The sequence below is a fragment of the Pavona decussata genome, unplaced genomic scaffold (assembly GCF_977016875.1).
Source record: "Pavona decussata unplaced genomic scaffold, jaPavDecu1.1 SCAFFOLD_155, whole genome shotgun sequence".
Lineage (NCBI taxonomy): Eukaryota > Metazoa > Cnidaria > Anthozoa > Scleractinia > Agariciidae > Pavona > Pavona decussata.
The window spans coordinates 1,685,496-1,702,891 of NW_028145567.1; the positions used below are offsets into that span (position 1 = coordinate 1,685,496).

At 40.0% G+C, this 17,396-nt stretch overlaps 1 protein-coding gene across 1 annotated transcript in view; it reads right to left on the minus strand.

Annotated features, from left to right (window-relative positions):
* LOC146465793 (uncharacterized) overlaps positions 1–17,396 on the minus strand; it is a 60,514-nt gene that overhangs the window by 39,171 nt on the left and 3,947 nt on the right. Inside the window, exons 2-5 of the mRNA XM_085128015.1 lie at positions 10,875–14,314; positions 9,756–9,876; positions 8,589–8,660; positions 6,380–6,441 (exon numbers count right to left, since the gene is read on the minus strand). Of these exons, the coding sequence (XP_084984141.1) occupies positions 6,380–6,441; positions 8,589–8,660; positions 9,756–9,876; positions 10,875–14,255 (3,636 nt within the window). The 5' untranslated portion in view covers positions 14,256–14,314. The remainder of the gene's footprint in view (positions 1–6,379; positions 6,442–8,588; positions 8,661–9,755; positions 9,877–10,874; positions 14,315–17,396) is intronic.

A 17,396-nucleotide genomic window follows, 5' to 3' on the forward strand; every position in this document is an offset into this window, starting at 1 on the left:
AAATATGCCCACTCATTGTGCGAGGTTTGGAAGAGCAACTATAAAGAAAAGAAATTTTAAATTTTGACTGAGGTCAAAAAAAAATTAATTTACCTATCACAGGAAACTCGCAGCTCAGAAAACAAAACGTCGATATGGTCGGCAGAATGGGCCTACAAATGTCTGTTTAACTCTTGCTTTAGCTCCAATGGAGTTGCTATTCTTTTTAATAATGATTTCATCTTTCAACTTCAAAGATGGTCTTCAGACCTCATGGGAAGATTTATTATTTGCGGTATTAAAGTGAATAAGAAATTTATTACTCTGGCCACAGTATATGCACCAAATAAAAGTGAAGTCACTCAGACGAAAGCAAAGCAACAATCAGTTTTTACTTAAAACATAAAGTGATAGCTAGCGACGAAAACTAAAAGTTTATGGTCATACGACTTAAAATTCCTCAATCGACGAGTTTCCTAAGATGGATCGACAAAACTGAGTGTTATGGATTTATAACCATGAAACATTCCCAAGTTATTGACAGGTTTTGATATATCAGCATTTAAACACACGATCCACTTTAAAAGACTGGAACAATACAAAAGTTTACAAACAGAATAAACGCATTTTGTGAGTAATACTGAAGCAATATCGGCGACATCAAATTTCAAAGAAATGCGGTATAACACGTCGCACACAATCGCAAATGGTCAGGATAAATAAGAACATCTTGGAAATAGAATCACTTCTGATCAACTCCCAGTTCCTATTTATTACGCAGTAACACGGGATGGGTACAAACTGAGGGAGATGCCTATGTCAAAGATACCTGCACTGCTATTACTAAAAAAATGAATGAATAAATACATTTCTAGATAGCATATGTTATCAGCGAAAAAAAGGAAAACAAGCGATATTTACCTTTAAGTCAGTCCAGAACGGAAAATCTTCCTCGGTAATAGGTAAACAGTATACACTGAATTTTTTAAGGAAATGGTTTAGCTGAGCTAAGTGACTCGTCTATCCTTGCAATGTGCGATGAGTACTTTCGAAACTAATAAGTTCTTGAATGTGTATTCAAACAAAATAAAGGAAATACTTACACCGAAGAGACGGAAAGGATACTTACAAAGCGTTCACAAACTTGAATTTTCTTTGATCTGGAATTTTCATCGCTTACACTAGTTTGTTCTACTACTTAACAGCTGAAATACCATCGTGTCTACGAGCGCACTATATCGTTGAGGAAAATTCGATTTCCTTAAAGGAAGTCGTTTTCTTTACCAGCTCTTCAAAAACTTTTTGCTTCATATGTTTGCAAACATCATGACGTGCACTATCTTAATTATGACAACAATTGGTTTATTTCCGTCGGAGGAAGGAAGACGTTTTACGACACCTGTTTGCCAAAAGCCCTCAATTCCGTTTTCTTCACAGCCTGTGTAGAATTTACTTTTGCTTTTGTTAACATCGTGATGAACGCAATCAGGTTATTTCCGCCCGAAGAATGAAGACATTTTGCATTTTTCTTAAAATAGAGTAGCACCCTGAAATTCAGTTTTTCTGACGTTTGTTAACAAAGTGACGCGCAATATGTGAAAGACGGAAATTCGCTGATTTGCGCATGACTAAGGAAGACATTTTTCGCAAGTTGCAATACAGGAACATTTCGCCATGACAAACTCTGAAGGTTAACGGAAGTATGTACCCGAAGATAATGGCAATCATGTCAACGTTCGTGTCATTTTCCTCTACCACAAACACATACTGCATCTAGTGTTTATCGCTATTTCCAGTCTGTTCTGTAGGTCTTTGTATGCCTGTAATATTCGCCTTCTTAATTACTTGTTTTACGCGTCATTCGTGTTGACCAAGTTTGAGATGAATAAAGGGTTACTGTCAGTGTTTCTAGACAAACTGTTGTGCTGCGTCGGTGGGAAGTGGAAACGAATGTTTGGTTTTATCGACAGAATTGATAAGGGTAATTTAGCCACCAAAAAGAGATTCGAGTGCTGGCCTTTTCGAGTGTTAACCCTTGTTTGCTCTGATGAAGGGCTAACGCTCAAAGGTCAGCACTCGAATCCCTTTACGGTGGTCAAACTACGTTTTCAACTCTGTTGATGAGGCCAAACACACTGAGTTGGAGATAGACAGTTGACAAATGAATGAACATTGATCCAAAACGTCAAAAGAAATGTTCAGTTCAAAATCTGAGGTAGTCAGGGCTCAGTTGATATGTATGTGTTCAATGAACTCAATATCTCAATGGAGGAATTCGATTTCCGCTTACAAACATTCTGAACTTTGTTCTAACAGACTGAACCCCCCGTAGTGTCACTGCCAGGGTGTTAGCGATCGCACCGCCTGATATTGCATCAGTTGACGAGTCGCTCTTGAAAAAAGTTGAAAAATACTGCTAAGAGAAATGTTTGTTTACATAACATGGTTAAACAATGCAAGTCAAGACTTGCACGAGTACGCTTAGCCTGATACTGCAAATGGATGAACGAATGACAGTAGCTATATTGAGTCGTCTAGATAAGTGCTTAACTGAATCACGAAAAGTTTGAACCTGCATTGATTTGAAATTGAATAAATTTTAAATTACTGCTAGTAGGATTTCAATTCAAGAGATAATTATCCTTTATTGATTACTCCCAATGGGATTTTTTACTTGCTGTTTACTAGAGAACGCAAAACTGGACATACACCGGCTCCTGTAGATGAATAGCTTAGATTCACATTCTTTGCTCAAATCGGTACAAACAAAGTGCTATCATTTTGGGGACATCACACAAATCTGGCAACAATTCATTTGCTACATATTCGACCGAGGTAAACTGATAAATTATCTGGCTGCCTTCCGGCTCAACAATATGATAATTTTTCAATCACTGTTTTGATCAAAGTTAACAAAGTTTTCCAGTATTTGTCGATATTTCATGGTGTCAACAGCAGACACAGAGTTCCTGCAATTTTCCCTATCACTGAACATCATACTGTTGTTTCAATCTTGCATTATCAGTCACGTTGGGCACAACTCAAGTTAGAATCGAATCCGCGCACTGCTCAACTCCTACGCTTATCACCCAGCAAACTAAAATGGGTATTCCCAGCCTTTCTTTCGGCATTGTCGCGTACGCTTCTACGCTTTTTTTGGACAACCTTTGTCGAGACAGCTGTATACTGCTTGTTTTTGTTTGGTTATCGGGCTGACGAACTTTCGACATCGCTGAAATGCGACTTACTAAATAGCTGCAACTATGGCTCCACACGAGCAAACTTTCCTCCACTGTTTCCTTGAAAAGTTCTTTGAAAATTTTTTGTGGCCAAACATCATTTAGTCTAAGTTAAATTCGAGCCTGGGGCTGGTCAGCGGTTTATCTGCAAAGTTTGATGAGGGGGCGCCTTCAGGAAATTTCAGGGGAAACTGCTTTGCCTGCCATTGCTAGCTTGCTTGCATTTCGCTCGTTATTTCTTTGAGTTTTTCGGCACCTAATCCCATGGCTGATCTATCGCGACGAGTTTAAGAATTGGTTTTGTGTGTTAAGTTTGAACAAGTTCGAAATGGACTTATTCAAAATCTGGAAGGACAGTTTTTGCAGGAGAAGACTCCAGATGCGCTGAGTAGTTTTCGAAACAATTGAAATCACCATATCTCCCCAAATATAATTACCAATTGTTTTTAGGCAGTAGAAATCCTTTCAATTAAGGATGAGTATCAACACCTTCGAATCCTGTTGGGACCACAGTCCAATAATGTCTTTTTAATATGTATGCTAACGTGCTTGTGCTTTACGTCCATATTCGTGTTTTTATTCTCACTATATCAGCTCAACATTTTGGCTCCCTGAAACATGAACCTTCCAGATTTCTTTCGTGATAAGCTGAGATTCCCACTTCAATTTATCATCCATAGAGATCGATCTTAAAATATGCTCACTCAATGTGCGAGTTTTAGAAGAGCAACTATAAAGAAACGAAATTTTAAATTTTGGCTGAGGTCAAAATAAAAATTAATTAGGAAACTCACAGCTCAGAAAACACAACGTCGATACGGTCGGCATAATGGGCTTACAAATGTCAGTTTAACTCTTGCTCTTGCTATAATAGAGAAGTTGCTATTCTTTTTAATAATAATTTCGTCTTTCAACTTCAAAGATCGTCTTCAGACCTCATGGGAAGATTCATTATTTGCAGTATTAAAATGAATAAGAAATTTATTACTTTGGCCACAGTATATGCACCAAATAAAAGTGAAGTCACTCAGACGAAAGCAAAGCAACAATCAGTTTTTACTTAAAACATCAAGTGATAGCTAGCGACGAAAACTGCAAGTTTATGGTCACACGACTTAAAATTCCTCAATCGACGAGTTTCCTAAGATGGCTCGACAAAACTGAGTGTTATGGATTTATAACTATGAATACATTCCCAAGTTATTGACAGGTTTTGATATATAACCATTTAAACACACGATCCACTTTAAAAGACCGGAACAATACAAAAGTTTACAAACAGAATAAACGCATTTTGTGAGTAATACTGAAGCAATATCGGCGACATCAAGTTTCAAAGAAATGCGGTATAACACGTCCCACTCAATCGCAAGTGGTCAGGATAAATAAGACCATCTTGCGAATAGAATCACTTCTGATCAACTCCCAGTTCCTATTTATTACGCAGTAACACGGGATGGGTACAAACTGAGGGAGACACCTGTGCCAAAGATACCTGCCTCGCTATTACTAAAAAATGAATAAATAAATATATTTCTAAATAACATACGTTATCAGCGTAAAAAGGAAAGCAAGCGATAGTTACCTTTAATTCAGTCCAGAACCGAAAATCTTCCTCGGTAATAGATAAACAGTTTACACTGAATTTTTTAGGGAAATGGTTTGGCTGAGCTAAGTGACTCGTCTATCCTTGCAATGTGCAACTGAATGAGTACTTTCGAAACTAATAAGTTCTCTCAATGTTGGCCTGCGTAAACAGACATTTATTTAGCCAAGCGCGAAGCGCGAACGCTTGTGGTTAAATAAACGTCTTTTATGCACACTAGCTCAATGTAAAAAGAAAAACAAGCGATATTTCGAAGACCAGGTAACACAAAAATAGACAGCAGCTGCATACATTTTCAGTTTGAAGGCACAAACTCTTACACATGAAACATATATACCGATACCTTCGTAAGCAAGAATCGGGTCTAATTATCGAAGGAATGTCACGCTAAATTAACATTCCAATCAAATGCTTAACGTTTCATGAAACCAGAGGGCTAAATCCACGAATATCCAACAGATGCGACCGTGTTTAAGGTTTGTCCCGATGTTAATTCTTACAATCCCTGCTTGAATTTACAATTCCTGACGCGAACGCACTTCAACGAGTTTGATCACATTTGTTTTTTCGGAAGCACTCATCGTGGAATTTACGAATTATGTTTAATATTGCTCAGTTCGGAAATGGAACAAACATTAACATTTTAAAAGGCTTTTAGCTTCAGTAGCTAGCACCGCCTTTCTAATAGTTGGCAGAAACCGGATAAGACGTTTAAGTGCTTTTGATACCTTATTATGAATTGCAGTCATTAGAATGCCTCAATTTACTTAGGTAAATGGGCAATATTTTAATTAAATTGGCCTTGATCCTTAACCTTCAGACTTTCATTTTGTGATTTACACAAGATTAACATCACGACTTCCAGAATCTTTCATTCTGATCAAGTAACTGAATAGTTTGCGCACAGACGTCTTCTAGTTCGCGTCTCCGCGCAGGCTAGCTGAGTAATTAAACTTTGAGTTACCTTATCTCAGTTCAAATCATCAAGGTTGACTACCCAGGCGAAAGCTACTAACAGCTACTTTCTTACGGCGCTGTTTATTACGCTGTAGAGGGTGGTGCTGACGTTTGAGTATCCTAACATGCGACCATATTAATCCAAGCTGTTCAACGGTACGTTCTTGTGTTACTCAGTTTATTACGCTGTGCAGTGAGGTTGTTACGTTTGAGTCTGTGGATGAAATCGTTCCTTGTCGTGTGCCCGTTCAAATGAAAGATACTGAGAAGTACTTTTCCTGTGGTCCTGTGTGTTATGCTTTACAAGGTGGTTCCATCTTTTCAGTCCTTAAGCCTGTGGTAGTTGAATACCTAAAAACCGACCACTCAAACTGAAAGCTACTGAGCCGTACGTTCCTGTGCTAACCCACGTCTTCCTTTTTCGTTTCCTTTATGATATGAATTTACAATTTTCAGTCCATTTTGTAACTTAGCCTCTCGTGTATTGCCCTTAGGGAAGAAAACATCTGCTTAGGGTATCAGACCATGAGGGAATAAATCATTTTTAATGCTTGTAAACTAGACAGTGGTTTCATTTACAGGCCATTTGTTATCTTACCTTTTCGGATGCAAATTTGTTTGAGTACTCTGGAGCCAAGTATAAATCATCAATAGAGATTCCTGAGGGAAAAACAACGACAGATTTCAGTTAGTGATATTGACTTCAAAAGCAAATATTTTATCTCTATGATAAAGAAACGTTAACAAGATTAAAGATACAAGAGTTCTGTAACTTCTTCAGTAAGTGATACTCAAAACACGAGCTTCTTTCCAAAAAAGACAGACAAAGCAAAAACGAAACACAAAGGTAGAATGGTGAATAGTTAAATTGGACTGTGGTGTGACCGAGAGGTAATAAAGAAGTGTTGTGTACGATACTTCAAATAGTGTTAGGTGCCACTCTGAGTTGGGCGTCATCAGAAATCCTTTAGGCCTGCGCAAAGCTCACAGCAGGAGAGTGCGCAAGGACAATACACTGGGTTCTGGGGAACACAATAGCATTATTTTAACAAGCTAATTACGTAACTACTGTTAAGGTAACAGTATTGGAGCGAAGGTCATTTAGAATGAGACAATCAACTGAACAGTCGATCGCACAAGGAACGCGCTGATGTCGATATAGTAAACAAGTTTTGTACATGATTTAAAAGATGGCTAATGCAAAGCTAAACTGTCTTTGTACAGTGCCATCACAGCCTTTGTTCAAAAGAACGACTATTTATAGCAAACTAATCCTTCTTTTCGTTCACAAAGGACCATTTCGTGGTTTATGCACGTTTAAAATAACCAAAATTGCGTCGAATAGGATGGAAGAAAATACGGACATATATCTCGAAGAAGAAGCCTGATTAGAAGGGTCTAACGAATTTCGGGTTCGCGGTTTAAACCTGCACGAACAAGACAAAGATGTACACAGTTAGAATACAAACTTTGATACTAATTAATATACAAAACAAGAGAATCGTTCTCTATCAAAATGTTCACCTACGTATAACCAAACAGAAAATGCAATTTCAAGGATAAGGTGTTAATAGCAAATAAGTGGCTTCTGTTAGTCTAAGAGAGTAATCCGCTTAACTCACTTTGCATCCAATACGTGGAGGATGAGTTTACGATTACATTAACGCACAGAAGAACCCCATGTTCCTCTCGAACATACACTCCTGTGAATGGTGCGATCTCTCATAAACAACTCGTAAACCTCGCTGATTTGAACCTTAAAAATCCGGGCAAAACGCAGAGGAACGCTTAAAATGGGCCCTTGGCTATTGTTTTGTTCAAATAGAAGTAAGCAAGACGTCTCATGGGAGGCGCAGTCAACCCTGTTGAACCCAAACGGACCAAAATTGGCGTATTCATGTGTAAATCGATTCTATTTAAAGCCGGAACACAATGAAACAATCGTTCTTCGCTACTCCATCTCGATGCGGATGCACGTTAATGAGCTTAGCAACGAGAATCAGCAGGGGTTTAAACAAAATAAAGAGTTCCTTTGTGTCATTAATTTCTCATCGACGACAGCTTGAGAAAATTATTTGTTTTGCTTGAACAAAAAAGTCCAGGAAGTTGTAAAACATTAATTGTCTTGATGATTATTCAAAATTACTTATTAAGGTAATTGCGTGGTCTAGGGCCTTGTCGACAACAAGTAAGCCATTGTTATCAGCTCTCGGTTCGACCTTAACATCTTAAGCGAGTCCACAATAAATTCACTTCGGTAAAGCTGAATAATAAACCACAAAGAAAAAACTTAAAAGTTGCATAGGCTGATAAGCAGTACCCGAGGAAAACACCACTAAAGCTTTCATTTGAATGTTGAAACTGAGGGATTTCAGCCACAAACTCAAAAGTTAGAACGGCGCCTGCATTTAACCTTCGTAGTTTTGTAGTCTTTTTCATGGGAGGCGTTAGGTAGTATTCGCTCAGAAAAAGAAGAGGTTACATAGTTGTCGCTGGCCAGGCTGCACAACGTGCAAATTTGGCCTGGTGGCTCAGCCAGTAGAAACAGACAATTCAGGAAGGAGAAAACTGTTGTTATTTTTCACCATTTAATATCAAGGATACGATAACTAAACTAAAACGTAATTAAAAACTGAACTGTTTGTAAGACAAACAAAATCGGCAAAATTATACTTTTGTAAGTGCCAAATGCTATTGCCAGTTTCAAACAAATCATAGCTTTTTAGCTAGTGTTTAGAGCTATGACATCCAAAGAGTCCAGTGAAAGAAGAGTTGACCAAGCTTATATCAACGTTGCAAATTCAAACCTTTGCTGAGGTGCTTAAACTTGATTGTTCCGCTTGGATTGATGATGACGGACTCCAAGGACACGTATGAAGCTGTAGAAATAAAGTCACACTGAAATGTAAACCAACTGAGCAACAAACAATCAACATGTTGCTAGAAAGTTAAACAAATAAACACTTTACTACCCTCTCCAAGGGAGGGGCTTTTCGGGGATATTGAAACAAACAAAATATCAGAAACAAATGTTGTTAACAGAACATAACAAATAAAGAAATAATCGCAATTGGGAGGAGGCGCTACAGTTGGCTATTTTGAATACAAGGGTGGCCCAAGATTTCAATCTGGGGCTACAGGAAAATAACTCCCAAAAGGTGGTCAGAGTGGTACTTGAACCCCGGAACGCTGGATTTGAAGTCCGGCCCCCTAACCACAGGGACACACTGCCTCCTCTCTCATCCTCATCATCAGCATCCTCCTTTTCTATTCTTCCTCCTCTTCCTCATCCTCATCCTTATCCTCATCCTCCTCTTTCTCTCCCTCTTCCTCTTCCTCCCCCTCTTCTTCCTCCTCCTTCTCTTCCTCTTTCTCCTCCTCTTCCTCTTCCTCTTCCTCCTGCTCCTCATTCTTCTCCCCGCCGAGATGGTTTTAAAAAAGGGGTATACAATGCTATAATTTGACCCGAAAACAGGTATCATTCGTTTCCGAGCTATTTCACGATTAGGAACAGTCTACCATCGCTTCAGGAGTACCTAATACCTAAATTGGTTAGAATCCATCGAAGAACATAGTGGTCACGGAGTAACCAACAAACAGTCCCTTCTAAATCAATTTTAGCTGCTGTCAAATGTTAACCTGTTACGCAATTTCAGAAGAAGCATGTGTTAAGTCCCTTCCCGCCAACATCTTTGTCAAAATGTCCCTTCCAGGAAGCGTACATCCCATATGTAATGCAACTATTTGATAAAAAAGAAGTGGCGAAGACCCAAATTTACAGCTTGTGCAATACGTCTGATGAAAAATTTCGTGAGGAAGCAACAGTAATATAAATCACACTTACCTGGAAATACTAGGTGTGAAACTATGTTGGTCACTTTCAAGGGACATACGCGACTAACGTCATACATTAGGAGGAAAACGTGAATCATGAATCTCTTATTAATACGTATTTGTAAAATGAAAACACTTACGTAAACTTCCCAGCGCATCTAAAGTCCGCAAAGTCTTGGAACACTCTTTACAAATGGCGATCAATTCAGTTTCAGTCAAACAGGAAGACAGACCATTTAATAACTGCTGAATTGTCAGCGCCTATCAGAGAGCACAAGAGAACCAAGATCAGATTGAAAATTCTCTTTAGTGTAACCTTGAAAGAATATGGTTTGTCAGTACTGCTAACATGATTAGGTCGGCAATTCTTATCACCTGGTTCCTTTAATTTATCTCGGTATGGTCACCAAAATTAGCTTATGGTTACTACGAGGAAAGTGGAAATTAACTCTTCGAGCCAGATGAAAAGCTACAGATTCAAAATTGCAAGATTGTCTTAAAGATAAGGACTAATATTTAAAGGAAACCGCCCAGAAAGTGAATTCAGTCAAGTGTACTTGATATTGAACTAAAACGGTTCTCGGTATCAACTATACTTCACAGAAATAGGACTTAGATTCAGTACTCTTAAAATCGCACCATTTTTCTCAGTCACAGTTCTGTAAATTAAACTATATACATATGTTGTGGTTTGTTCTTTAATAAATTACTTGTTCCACGACACTTACTGCTTAACTGCTTTTCAATGACAATGAAAATAACACTAGTAAGACAATCCACATTTTGTGAGATAATCCTAAAAAAGGAAGCCTGAGATTCAGATACTTGAACTAAAATTACCTTAAAGGTTAAAATCAACACGAGGTACAATTACACCTTCGTGCTTCGTGTTCCTACCGTTTGAACGGTTTCAACGATTGACCAACATTCGTTCAACAAAAGTTCAACGGATGTTGGGCAAACATTGGAGTAAATGTTGAACTAATGTTGAACGGAGTGTTCAAACGGCTTCGGTGCCATTCAACCTTTTCGAGAGCAAAGGAAATGTTGAATCGATGTTGAATGAAAGTTTAAACCAATTTTTAAAAATTTGATTCAACACGCTTTCAACAAGCTTTCAACATTTTTTACACTTTCAACAATGTTGAACGATCTGTTCAAACGCCCCCAACATTTGGTTCAACAACCGTGTTGAACGCATGTTGAAGCAAATGTTGAAACCGTTTAAAGGGGCCTTAAAATAACTTTTTTTAACATACCTCTTGTCGCACCGGTCCACGAAGCACAGTGTTTTCAAAAAGCGTCCTGATCTTCTCAAACTTGGCGACAGTCGCTGGTATACCACTCTCTTCAAGACAGTGCTCCTTGTAAACCTTGGACCGTCTTTTCGTCACCCGTGGCACGATGCTTTGCTTCCTTCTGATACCCATTTTTCTGTTCATCAGTTTAGATACCACGGTTGTTCTCGTCCGCTGAGCTGGAGGTTCTGGCCTCAGGTCAAGAGGTGCGTTGCCACTGGTCCGAATTTTACCGGTTTCGACCTCTACCTCGGCCAAGTTTTCTCTGGTGTTGTCGTCGCAATTGTTAATGCTGCTGCTATTGTTACTTTTTTCATTGTTAGTGGTGATGACCTCCCTGTTGAAGTTGATATCCCCCTCATGACCATAAACACTGCTCACTGTTCTCAGGGTGCCCACATTATTTCCTCCAACATTGTCCTTTTCACTGCTGATCATCATACGATTGTTTTCTTCACTGTCTACTTTCTGCTTACCATGCAGTTCTTCCACGCGTTTGCCAGATAATTTGTCTAGAAATTCTTCCATTGGTATGCTTTCCACAGTTGTCCAGCATTTTGACGATGCCAATGCACTATCAGTTTTTGGACTATCGTTAATCATTTCTACAGACGAAGGAGAATAAATTTGATTTTTCTGATTGGTGTCATTTCCTTCAATCTTCGCCTTCAGAGAAGCGTATCTCTCGCTTAGTGCCGCAAAGCGCTCGTCAGTAGGAAGAGAATTATCCAAAGGCGGCCGTTTCACAGGGTTTCCAAGGTCACGCACCATACTTCCATTTTCTCCATAAACAGTGACGCGGGAGCTCATGCTTATTGTTGAGGTTTTCCTCGACGGCTTTCTCTCCTCCTCTTGTTTCATCATGGAATACTCTTTGGCCTCCTCCTGGCCCAGTGGCAGGAAACGCGAATTCATGAACGACACACCACTTGGCGCTTGGCACTCCATCCCGTTTCCCTTTATTTCGGTTACTCCAGCATTATTGTTTGAAATCACGAAGGTGACAGGCGAGCGTTTGATTATATTAACACTGGTTTTCCGCCGTGGAGAATCATCGCTTCTCGGAGGGAGTGAGACACTTTCTTTTCGTAGCGGTGGCGTTAATGAAGTCATATCTGTCCGCACTGTAGAGGCATCCATTCTCTCGCTTTCAGCAAGCCTTCTTGGTGTGGGAGAAATCGCCTTGTGATCGACGTCCGCTGGGAATTTTTCTTTGGGTTTGCTGTGGTTAATTGTATTTGGAGTTTTGACTTCGCCCTCTTTGCAAGGACTGGAAACGATGTTAAGTCCATTGGGATTGTGTGCAATGTCCTCGTTGCAACACGTCTTTATTTTTAGCGGTTGGAGGATGTTGTTATTGTTATCTTTGCTGTTATAGTTACTGCTGCTTTCGGTGTTTTTGTCGGAACTCGGCGAGGCAACATTAGTGGTGTTTGCTACCGATGTCTTTACGACAATCGATTTACTATCAGTTGCAGGTTTATTTCCAGTATCCCATTCGTCATCTTGTAACGAGTCTCTCAAGGACAGCTCTAACGCTCCCGTAAGTGGCTTGGTAGAAGCTATGGAATTTCTTCTCTGTCGCTGTACGATCGGACTGTGGTTCATAACGTGTTTCTGAACGATTGCCAGCAGCCCTTTCGGGCCAGAAATACCGGATGATTTCTCGGTATCTTTGGGCTTTGGCTCTCCCAAGGAAACCGGTGGCTTCGTCTTTGACAGATCTTCGTCAGCAGCACATTTGGTTGTAGAGTAAAACGGCAATGGACTTTTGCTATGTTGGTTTATAGACAACGAGTTCAAAACGTTGCCAATAGAGCCTCTTCTGGTGAGACCAGGACTCTTAATTATTTTGCCAAGAAGGCCGTCTTTAACATTATCTGGGGTGCCACTGTCCTCTGTTTTAACAACAGATAACGGAGACGTTTTTGTGTCGACAACTGCCGTTGGTGAGCCACCACCGTTTGGAGAAAGACTACGAAGGACATCTCCTAGAGAACTCCTCCTCTTGCAAAGTGTGGGAGACTTCATTATTTTATCGAGAACATTTCCATTCTCCTTTTGAGCATCGCAGTTTTGACCTTTTTCTTGGAGTTCCCTGTTTCCGTTTGACGAAGAAATTGGCTTCAATACGGATGATGACCTGTCACCAATCTTCGTTAATGTGGGCGAATTCGTTATTTTATTGAGAACGCTTCCATTTTCCGTTGTAACACTGTTGTTCTCTTTCTCTTTCCTTCCTCCATTTTCTTGAAGTTTTGTATTTTCATCGCGAGACGTTTTCACGGGTAACGGAGAAAATGGCCTCCACGGATCTTTTCTCTGACCATGCGTCTGCGGTGAAAGATGAGTCGGCTTGAGCGTTGTCCCTTGATATTTTGTGACCTTTTCAGGTCCTTCGACTTTTTTCTTCACCTGCCCTTCCTTTTGACAAGACGGACCCTTTCTAATATCCTGCCGAACTGGATCGGCAGTCGTATTAAATTGAGGCGTAAGCGTTTTCAGGACGTCACCCAAAGACCCCCTTCTTGTTAGACGAGGAGACAAAAGTATCTTCCCGAGCATGTCTTGTTTGGTATCAGGATTAGTAGGGGATGATTGCTCAGATCTTTGATCACTTCCTTCGTATTCAGCGTTGCTGTCTGGTGACGCGTCAAAACTATTCGGATTGAAGACCACGCTCGCGCAGCTGCTGGATCGGCTGGTCTCGACAATGGGCGTCATGCAAGTTATTCGCTCTAGCACATCAGGATCTATGACACTCCCCCGTCGCGATGAAGAACTTGCCATGGGTGCGTCGACCCTCCGCAACATCTCGGACAGAGCTATCTCTTCGTCACTCGTTTCTTTAGAACTCTCTTGGGGGGACGAGGACCCAGTGGTCGATGGAGAGAAGTCATCGACATCAATAACGTTCCCTGCATCATCCGTGTACGATAGAACGTAAGTGGACACAGCTTCTATCACATTCTCTTCATCCACACTAGAGGATCGTCCGTAGCTACGTGAATTTTCGTCTCTTCTGTCGTCAACAGCTTTAAGGACACCTGAGTCATTTGTATTATTGGGTGACTTGGGTATCGTCTCTCTGGCAGACGTTGTTAGATCTTTGAAGCATCGAGGAGAAATTTTATACAAAGGTTCGCTCGTGGACCTTGGCCTCTCTTCCTGGTCGACGTTTCCCGTTGAACGTCGTCTGTCTTTTTCACACTCTTCCTCCTCAGGTCTTTCCGGAATATCATGTAGAGTGTTCAAAAGACGAACATCTGCAATGCTGTGCCGCCTTCTCTTAGGACGGGTTTGTAAGCTGGCGTTGTTCAGAAGAATTCTTCTTAAATCCATCTTTTTGTGACAGCAAGTGCGTCGATGAGATTAGCGGTCTTCGTCTGGGTCGAGGTTGTCTGAAAAATGGAAGTACAAAGAGCGCGTCAGAACTTTGTCACGGCATGACACACCAGCAAACTTTGGGAAGTCAGCGCATCCCTGTAGACTAGCTCCCATGCATGGGAGGTACCGTACCTGTGAAGGCCGTTCTCAGTTTATCGCATTGGCACTGACAAAAAATTTAATTGAAATTAGTGTCTGTCCCGGGCAGCCTTTCAATGCACCAAGACTGAAAGAGGCCTTACAATGTGAAAGATGTGTCCCAGTAAAATGCCCCATATGAGTCCAAGAGCAAAGCTGTTACATAGTCAAAAACTACGGTAAGAATAAGGTTATTAATTTTACCATGGGCTCGAAAGTGACCATTTTTCGTCCGCTTATTGAGTAAAAACAACACCAACTGGATTACGTAATTTTTAAAGCAATCATTTATCAGTAAAATTTCGTTTGACGAGTCATATGTGTTTATTTCGCATGCAGACCGGTTTCCATGTAAACAGAAGCAAGTGTTAGTGATGAAATCGACCTGAAGTCGTGCCAGCGTGAGTTCGTACCTATCTCGTGTAGTCAGGGCCTTTAAAACGTCCCATTTATAACGAAGCACCATTATCCTGCAGGACGGGGTCATTAGCCATTGGTACTTAATAGGATTAAACGTGAAACCCCATCATCAGTCCTTAATCTTCATCTTAATCTTTTCACTCCAAAATTCAAGGTTTGAGTCATGTAATGTAGCTTTGTGAAACTGTGGCCAAAATCCTACAGTGTGATAATTCAAATTAAAGCTTCGAAACACTATTTCTTGTAGTGCTGTTTGCTAACTTTTGAGACTACGAATGAAATCCTACATGTCCTACTCTCATTTTGGTGATGTTTATTACATTCTGTACACGACAAATTGAAATGTTGAGGGTTTTTTGGTACCATCCATATAAACGTTTTTCAGGGGCGTTTTCCAGCACTGTTATAAGATTCTCGGATATTTAGGAAGGTTAAGCTTCATGGTTTGCGGTCATCCTTTGGGCAAAAAATGAAAAGATGTAACTTATTCGCCATCTTTGGTTGCTCTGAGGTTCGGTTGTTCGAGGTATTGCCTCTGCCGTAGTGTTGTTACCTTGGAAAGAAACTTTGCTCTTGGGTGTCGTCCTTTAACCAGGTGTATCAATGGGTACCAGCGATATACTGCTAGGGGTAACCCTGTGATGGACTAGGATCTCATCCATAAGAGAGAAGCAATAACTAGTTCCGGCTCAGTGGGTCACCTGTGGCTCGTGTGTGACTCTACCTACCAACTCCCTTTGTCGCCCATCTTAACAATGTTTTTGCTTTGGGATGAATTAAGTTGGGATACTGCTGACTCTATTACACACTCATGATATCTTGTCAGTGTTCTGAAAATTGATCCGGCAAAATATTGCTTGTTTACTCACTACCAAAATCACTTAACCAATAAAACTTTGTCTATAGGAACAAATGAACTGTATAAAGCTATATGATTCAGAATAATGCAATTGACGTCACAAAATATTTCCGCCGTTTCTATTTGAATTAAAATAGAACGATGATTACTTCATGAACACGCGTTACTCTATACCCAGACGAGACACATCATTAAACTAGATTGTCAAAAAGGTCTTCCAAACTGAAGTTGAATTGGAAGAGCAACCTATCCAAATAAAAAAAGTCTTAACGATCATTACAATTTTTTCCTGGTGTTCTATAACAACAAAGCGAGAAGCGACCTTTTCAAATGAGCATTCCTTTACACTGTAATGAGCTAACAGTACCCACGGGAATTTGGACAAATGTTTGCCTTTAGCAAACATGCAACGATATTCCCGAAACTAGCAGTTCAAAGTAAAATTAAAAAAAAACTCTGTATACCCTAATCTTTTACATGGCATTTTTTTTGGCAAATCTTTGAATCTGAACCACAAAATGTAGCGACTAAAGCGGGTTACTTTGTTTGAAGCAAAGAACACACTTTGTGTACCGCCATGTAAGGGTCTTTGTTCAAGATGGCAGGAAAACAAAGTCCAGAGTATAAGACACATCATCAAGGTGTTTGCTCACACACAAACAAACTTATTAATCTTTCATGATCACGTTCAAGAGTCTCCGGCTTCCAAACAGAACTTACAAATTATGCAGTTACAAAACCTTGGAAAAATAAATACATGAATCAACTACAACAAGTCCACGCAATTGCAACAGGAAAGCCTTCTGACGAAAAGCTTTCAAACGAATTGTCATAGTTAAAAGGGTTTTGACCCACACATTGGAGCGAAAGGTATAACGCTGCCAAATCGCGAAATAATCTGAGGTATATTCGAAGAAAAACGACCTAACCCGAACGTGACCATACTATACACACTTTATTACATAATCATATCTAAAGTACGAATAGTTACACGAACAGAGCTGTTACGGTGTGCAGTAAAATAACAGATTGGGTAAGGGTTTTTTTTTTTAAGAATGGAACGAATTCAATTGAAATTGGAATAGTCGGTGGCCTTTTTCGCCAAACGCATAGGGATAACTGCACCTTACTCGGTGTCAAAGTATTTTACCACCTTTTGGTAGTTGTTGATGGGGACCGTATTATTTCCCTGTGTTTACGAATGAAGGTACAAATATTTCGATGTGCCGCATTCTAAGACGCAGGAATCGTTTACAAAATAATCTCGTCGACTTAACTGACGAGAGGAACAAGTGCCGCGGAAGGTATCCTGATAAGCTGAAAAGAACCTCTCCGACTGATTTGGGAAAACAGACCATGCACCCTGTTGACACTTTGCATTTAAAGGATAATAATGCACTTTAAAAGGGAATTCACAAAGAGTTCTCGTGTTTACAGAGACGTTTCTGAATTGAATGCGCCGTCAATGAACGAATGAATTATATCTCACAGCTATAAATGCGATGAAACTAACTCTTCAATCATTTTTGCCGGGAGAGTGAACATTGACAGCCATGCACGTGAAATGAATAGTTAAACTTATAACTAATCCATTAATTATGGTTAGCTGTAAGCGCTGAGTTTGTGGATGAAACCTAAAGTGCTATGTTGAAATGAAAGTGAGTGAACTGTACTTTCAT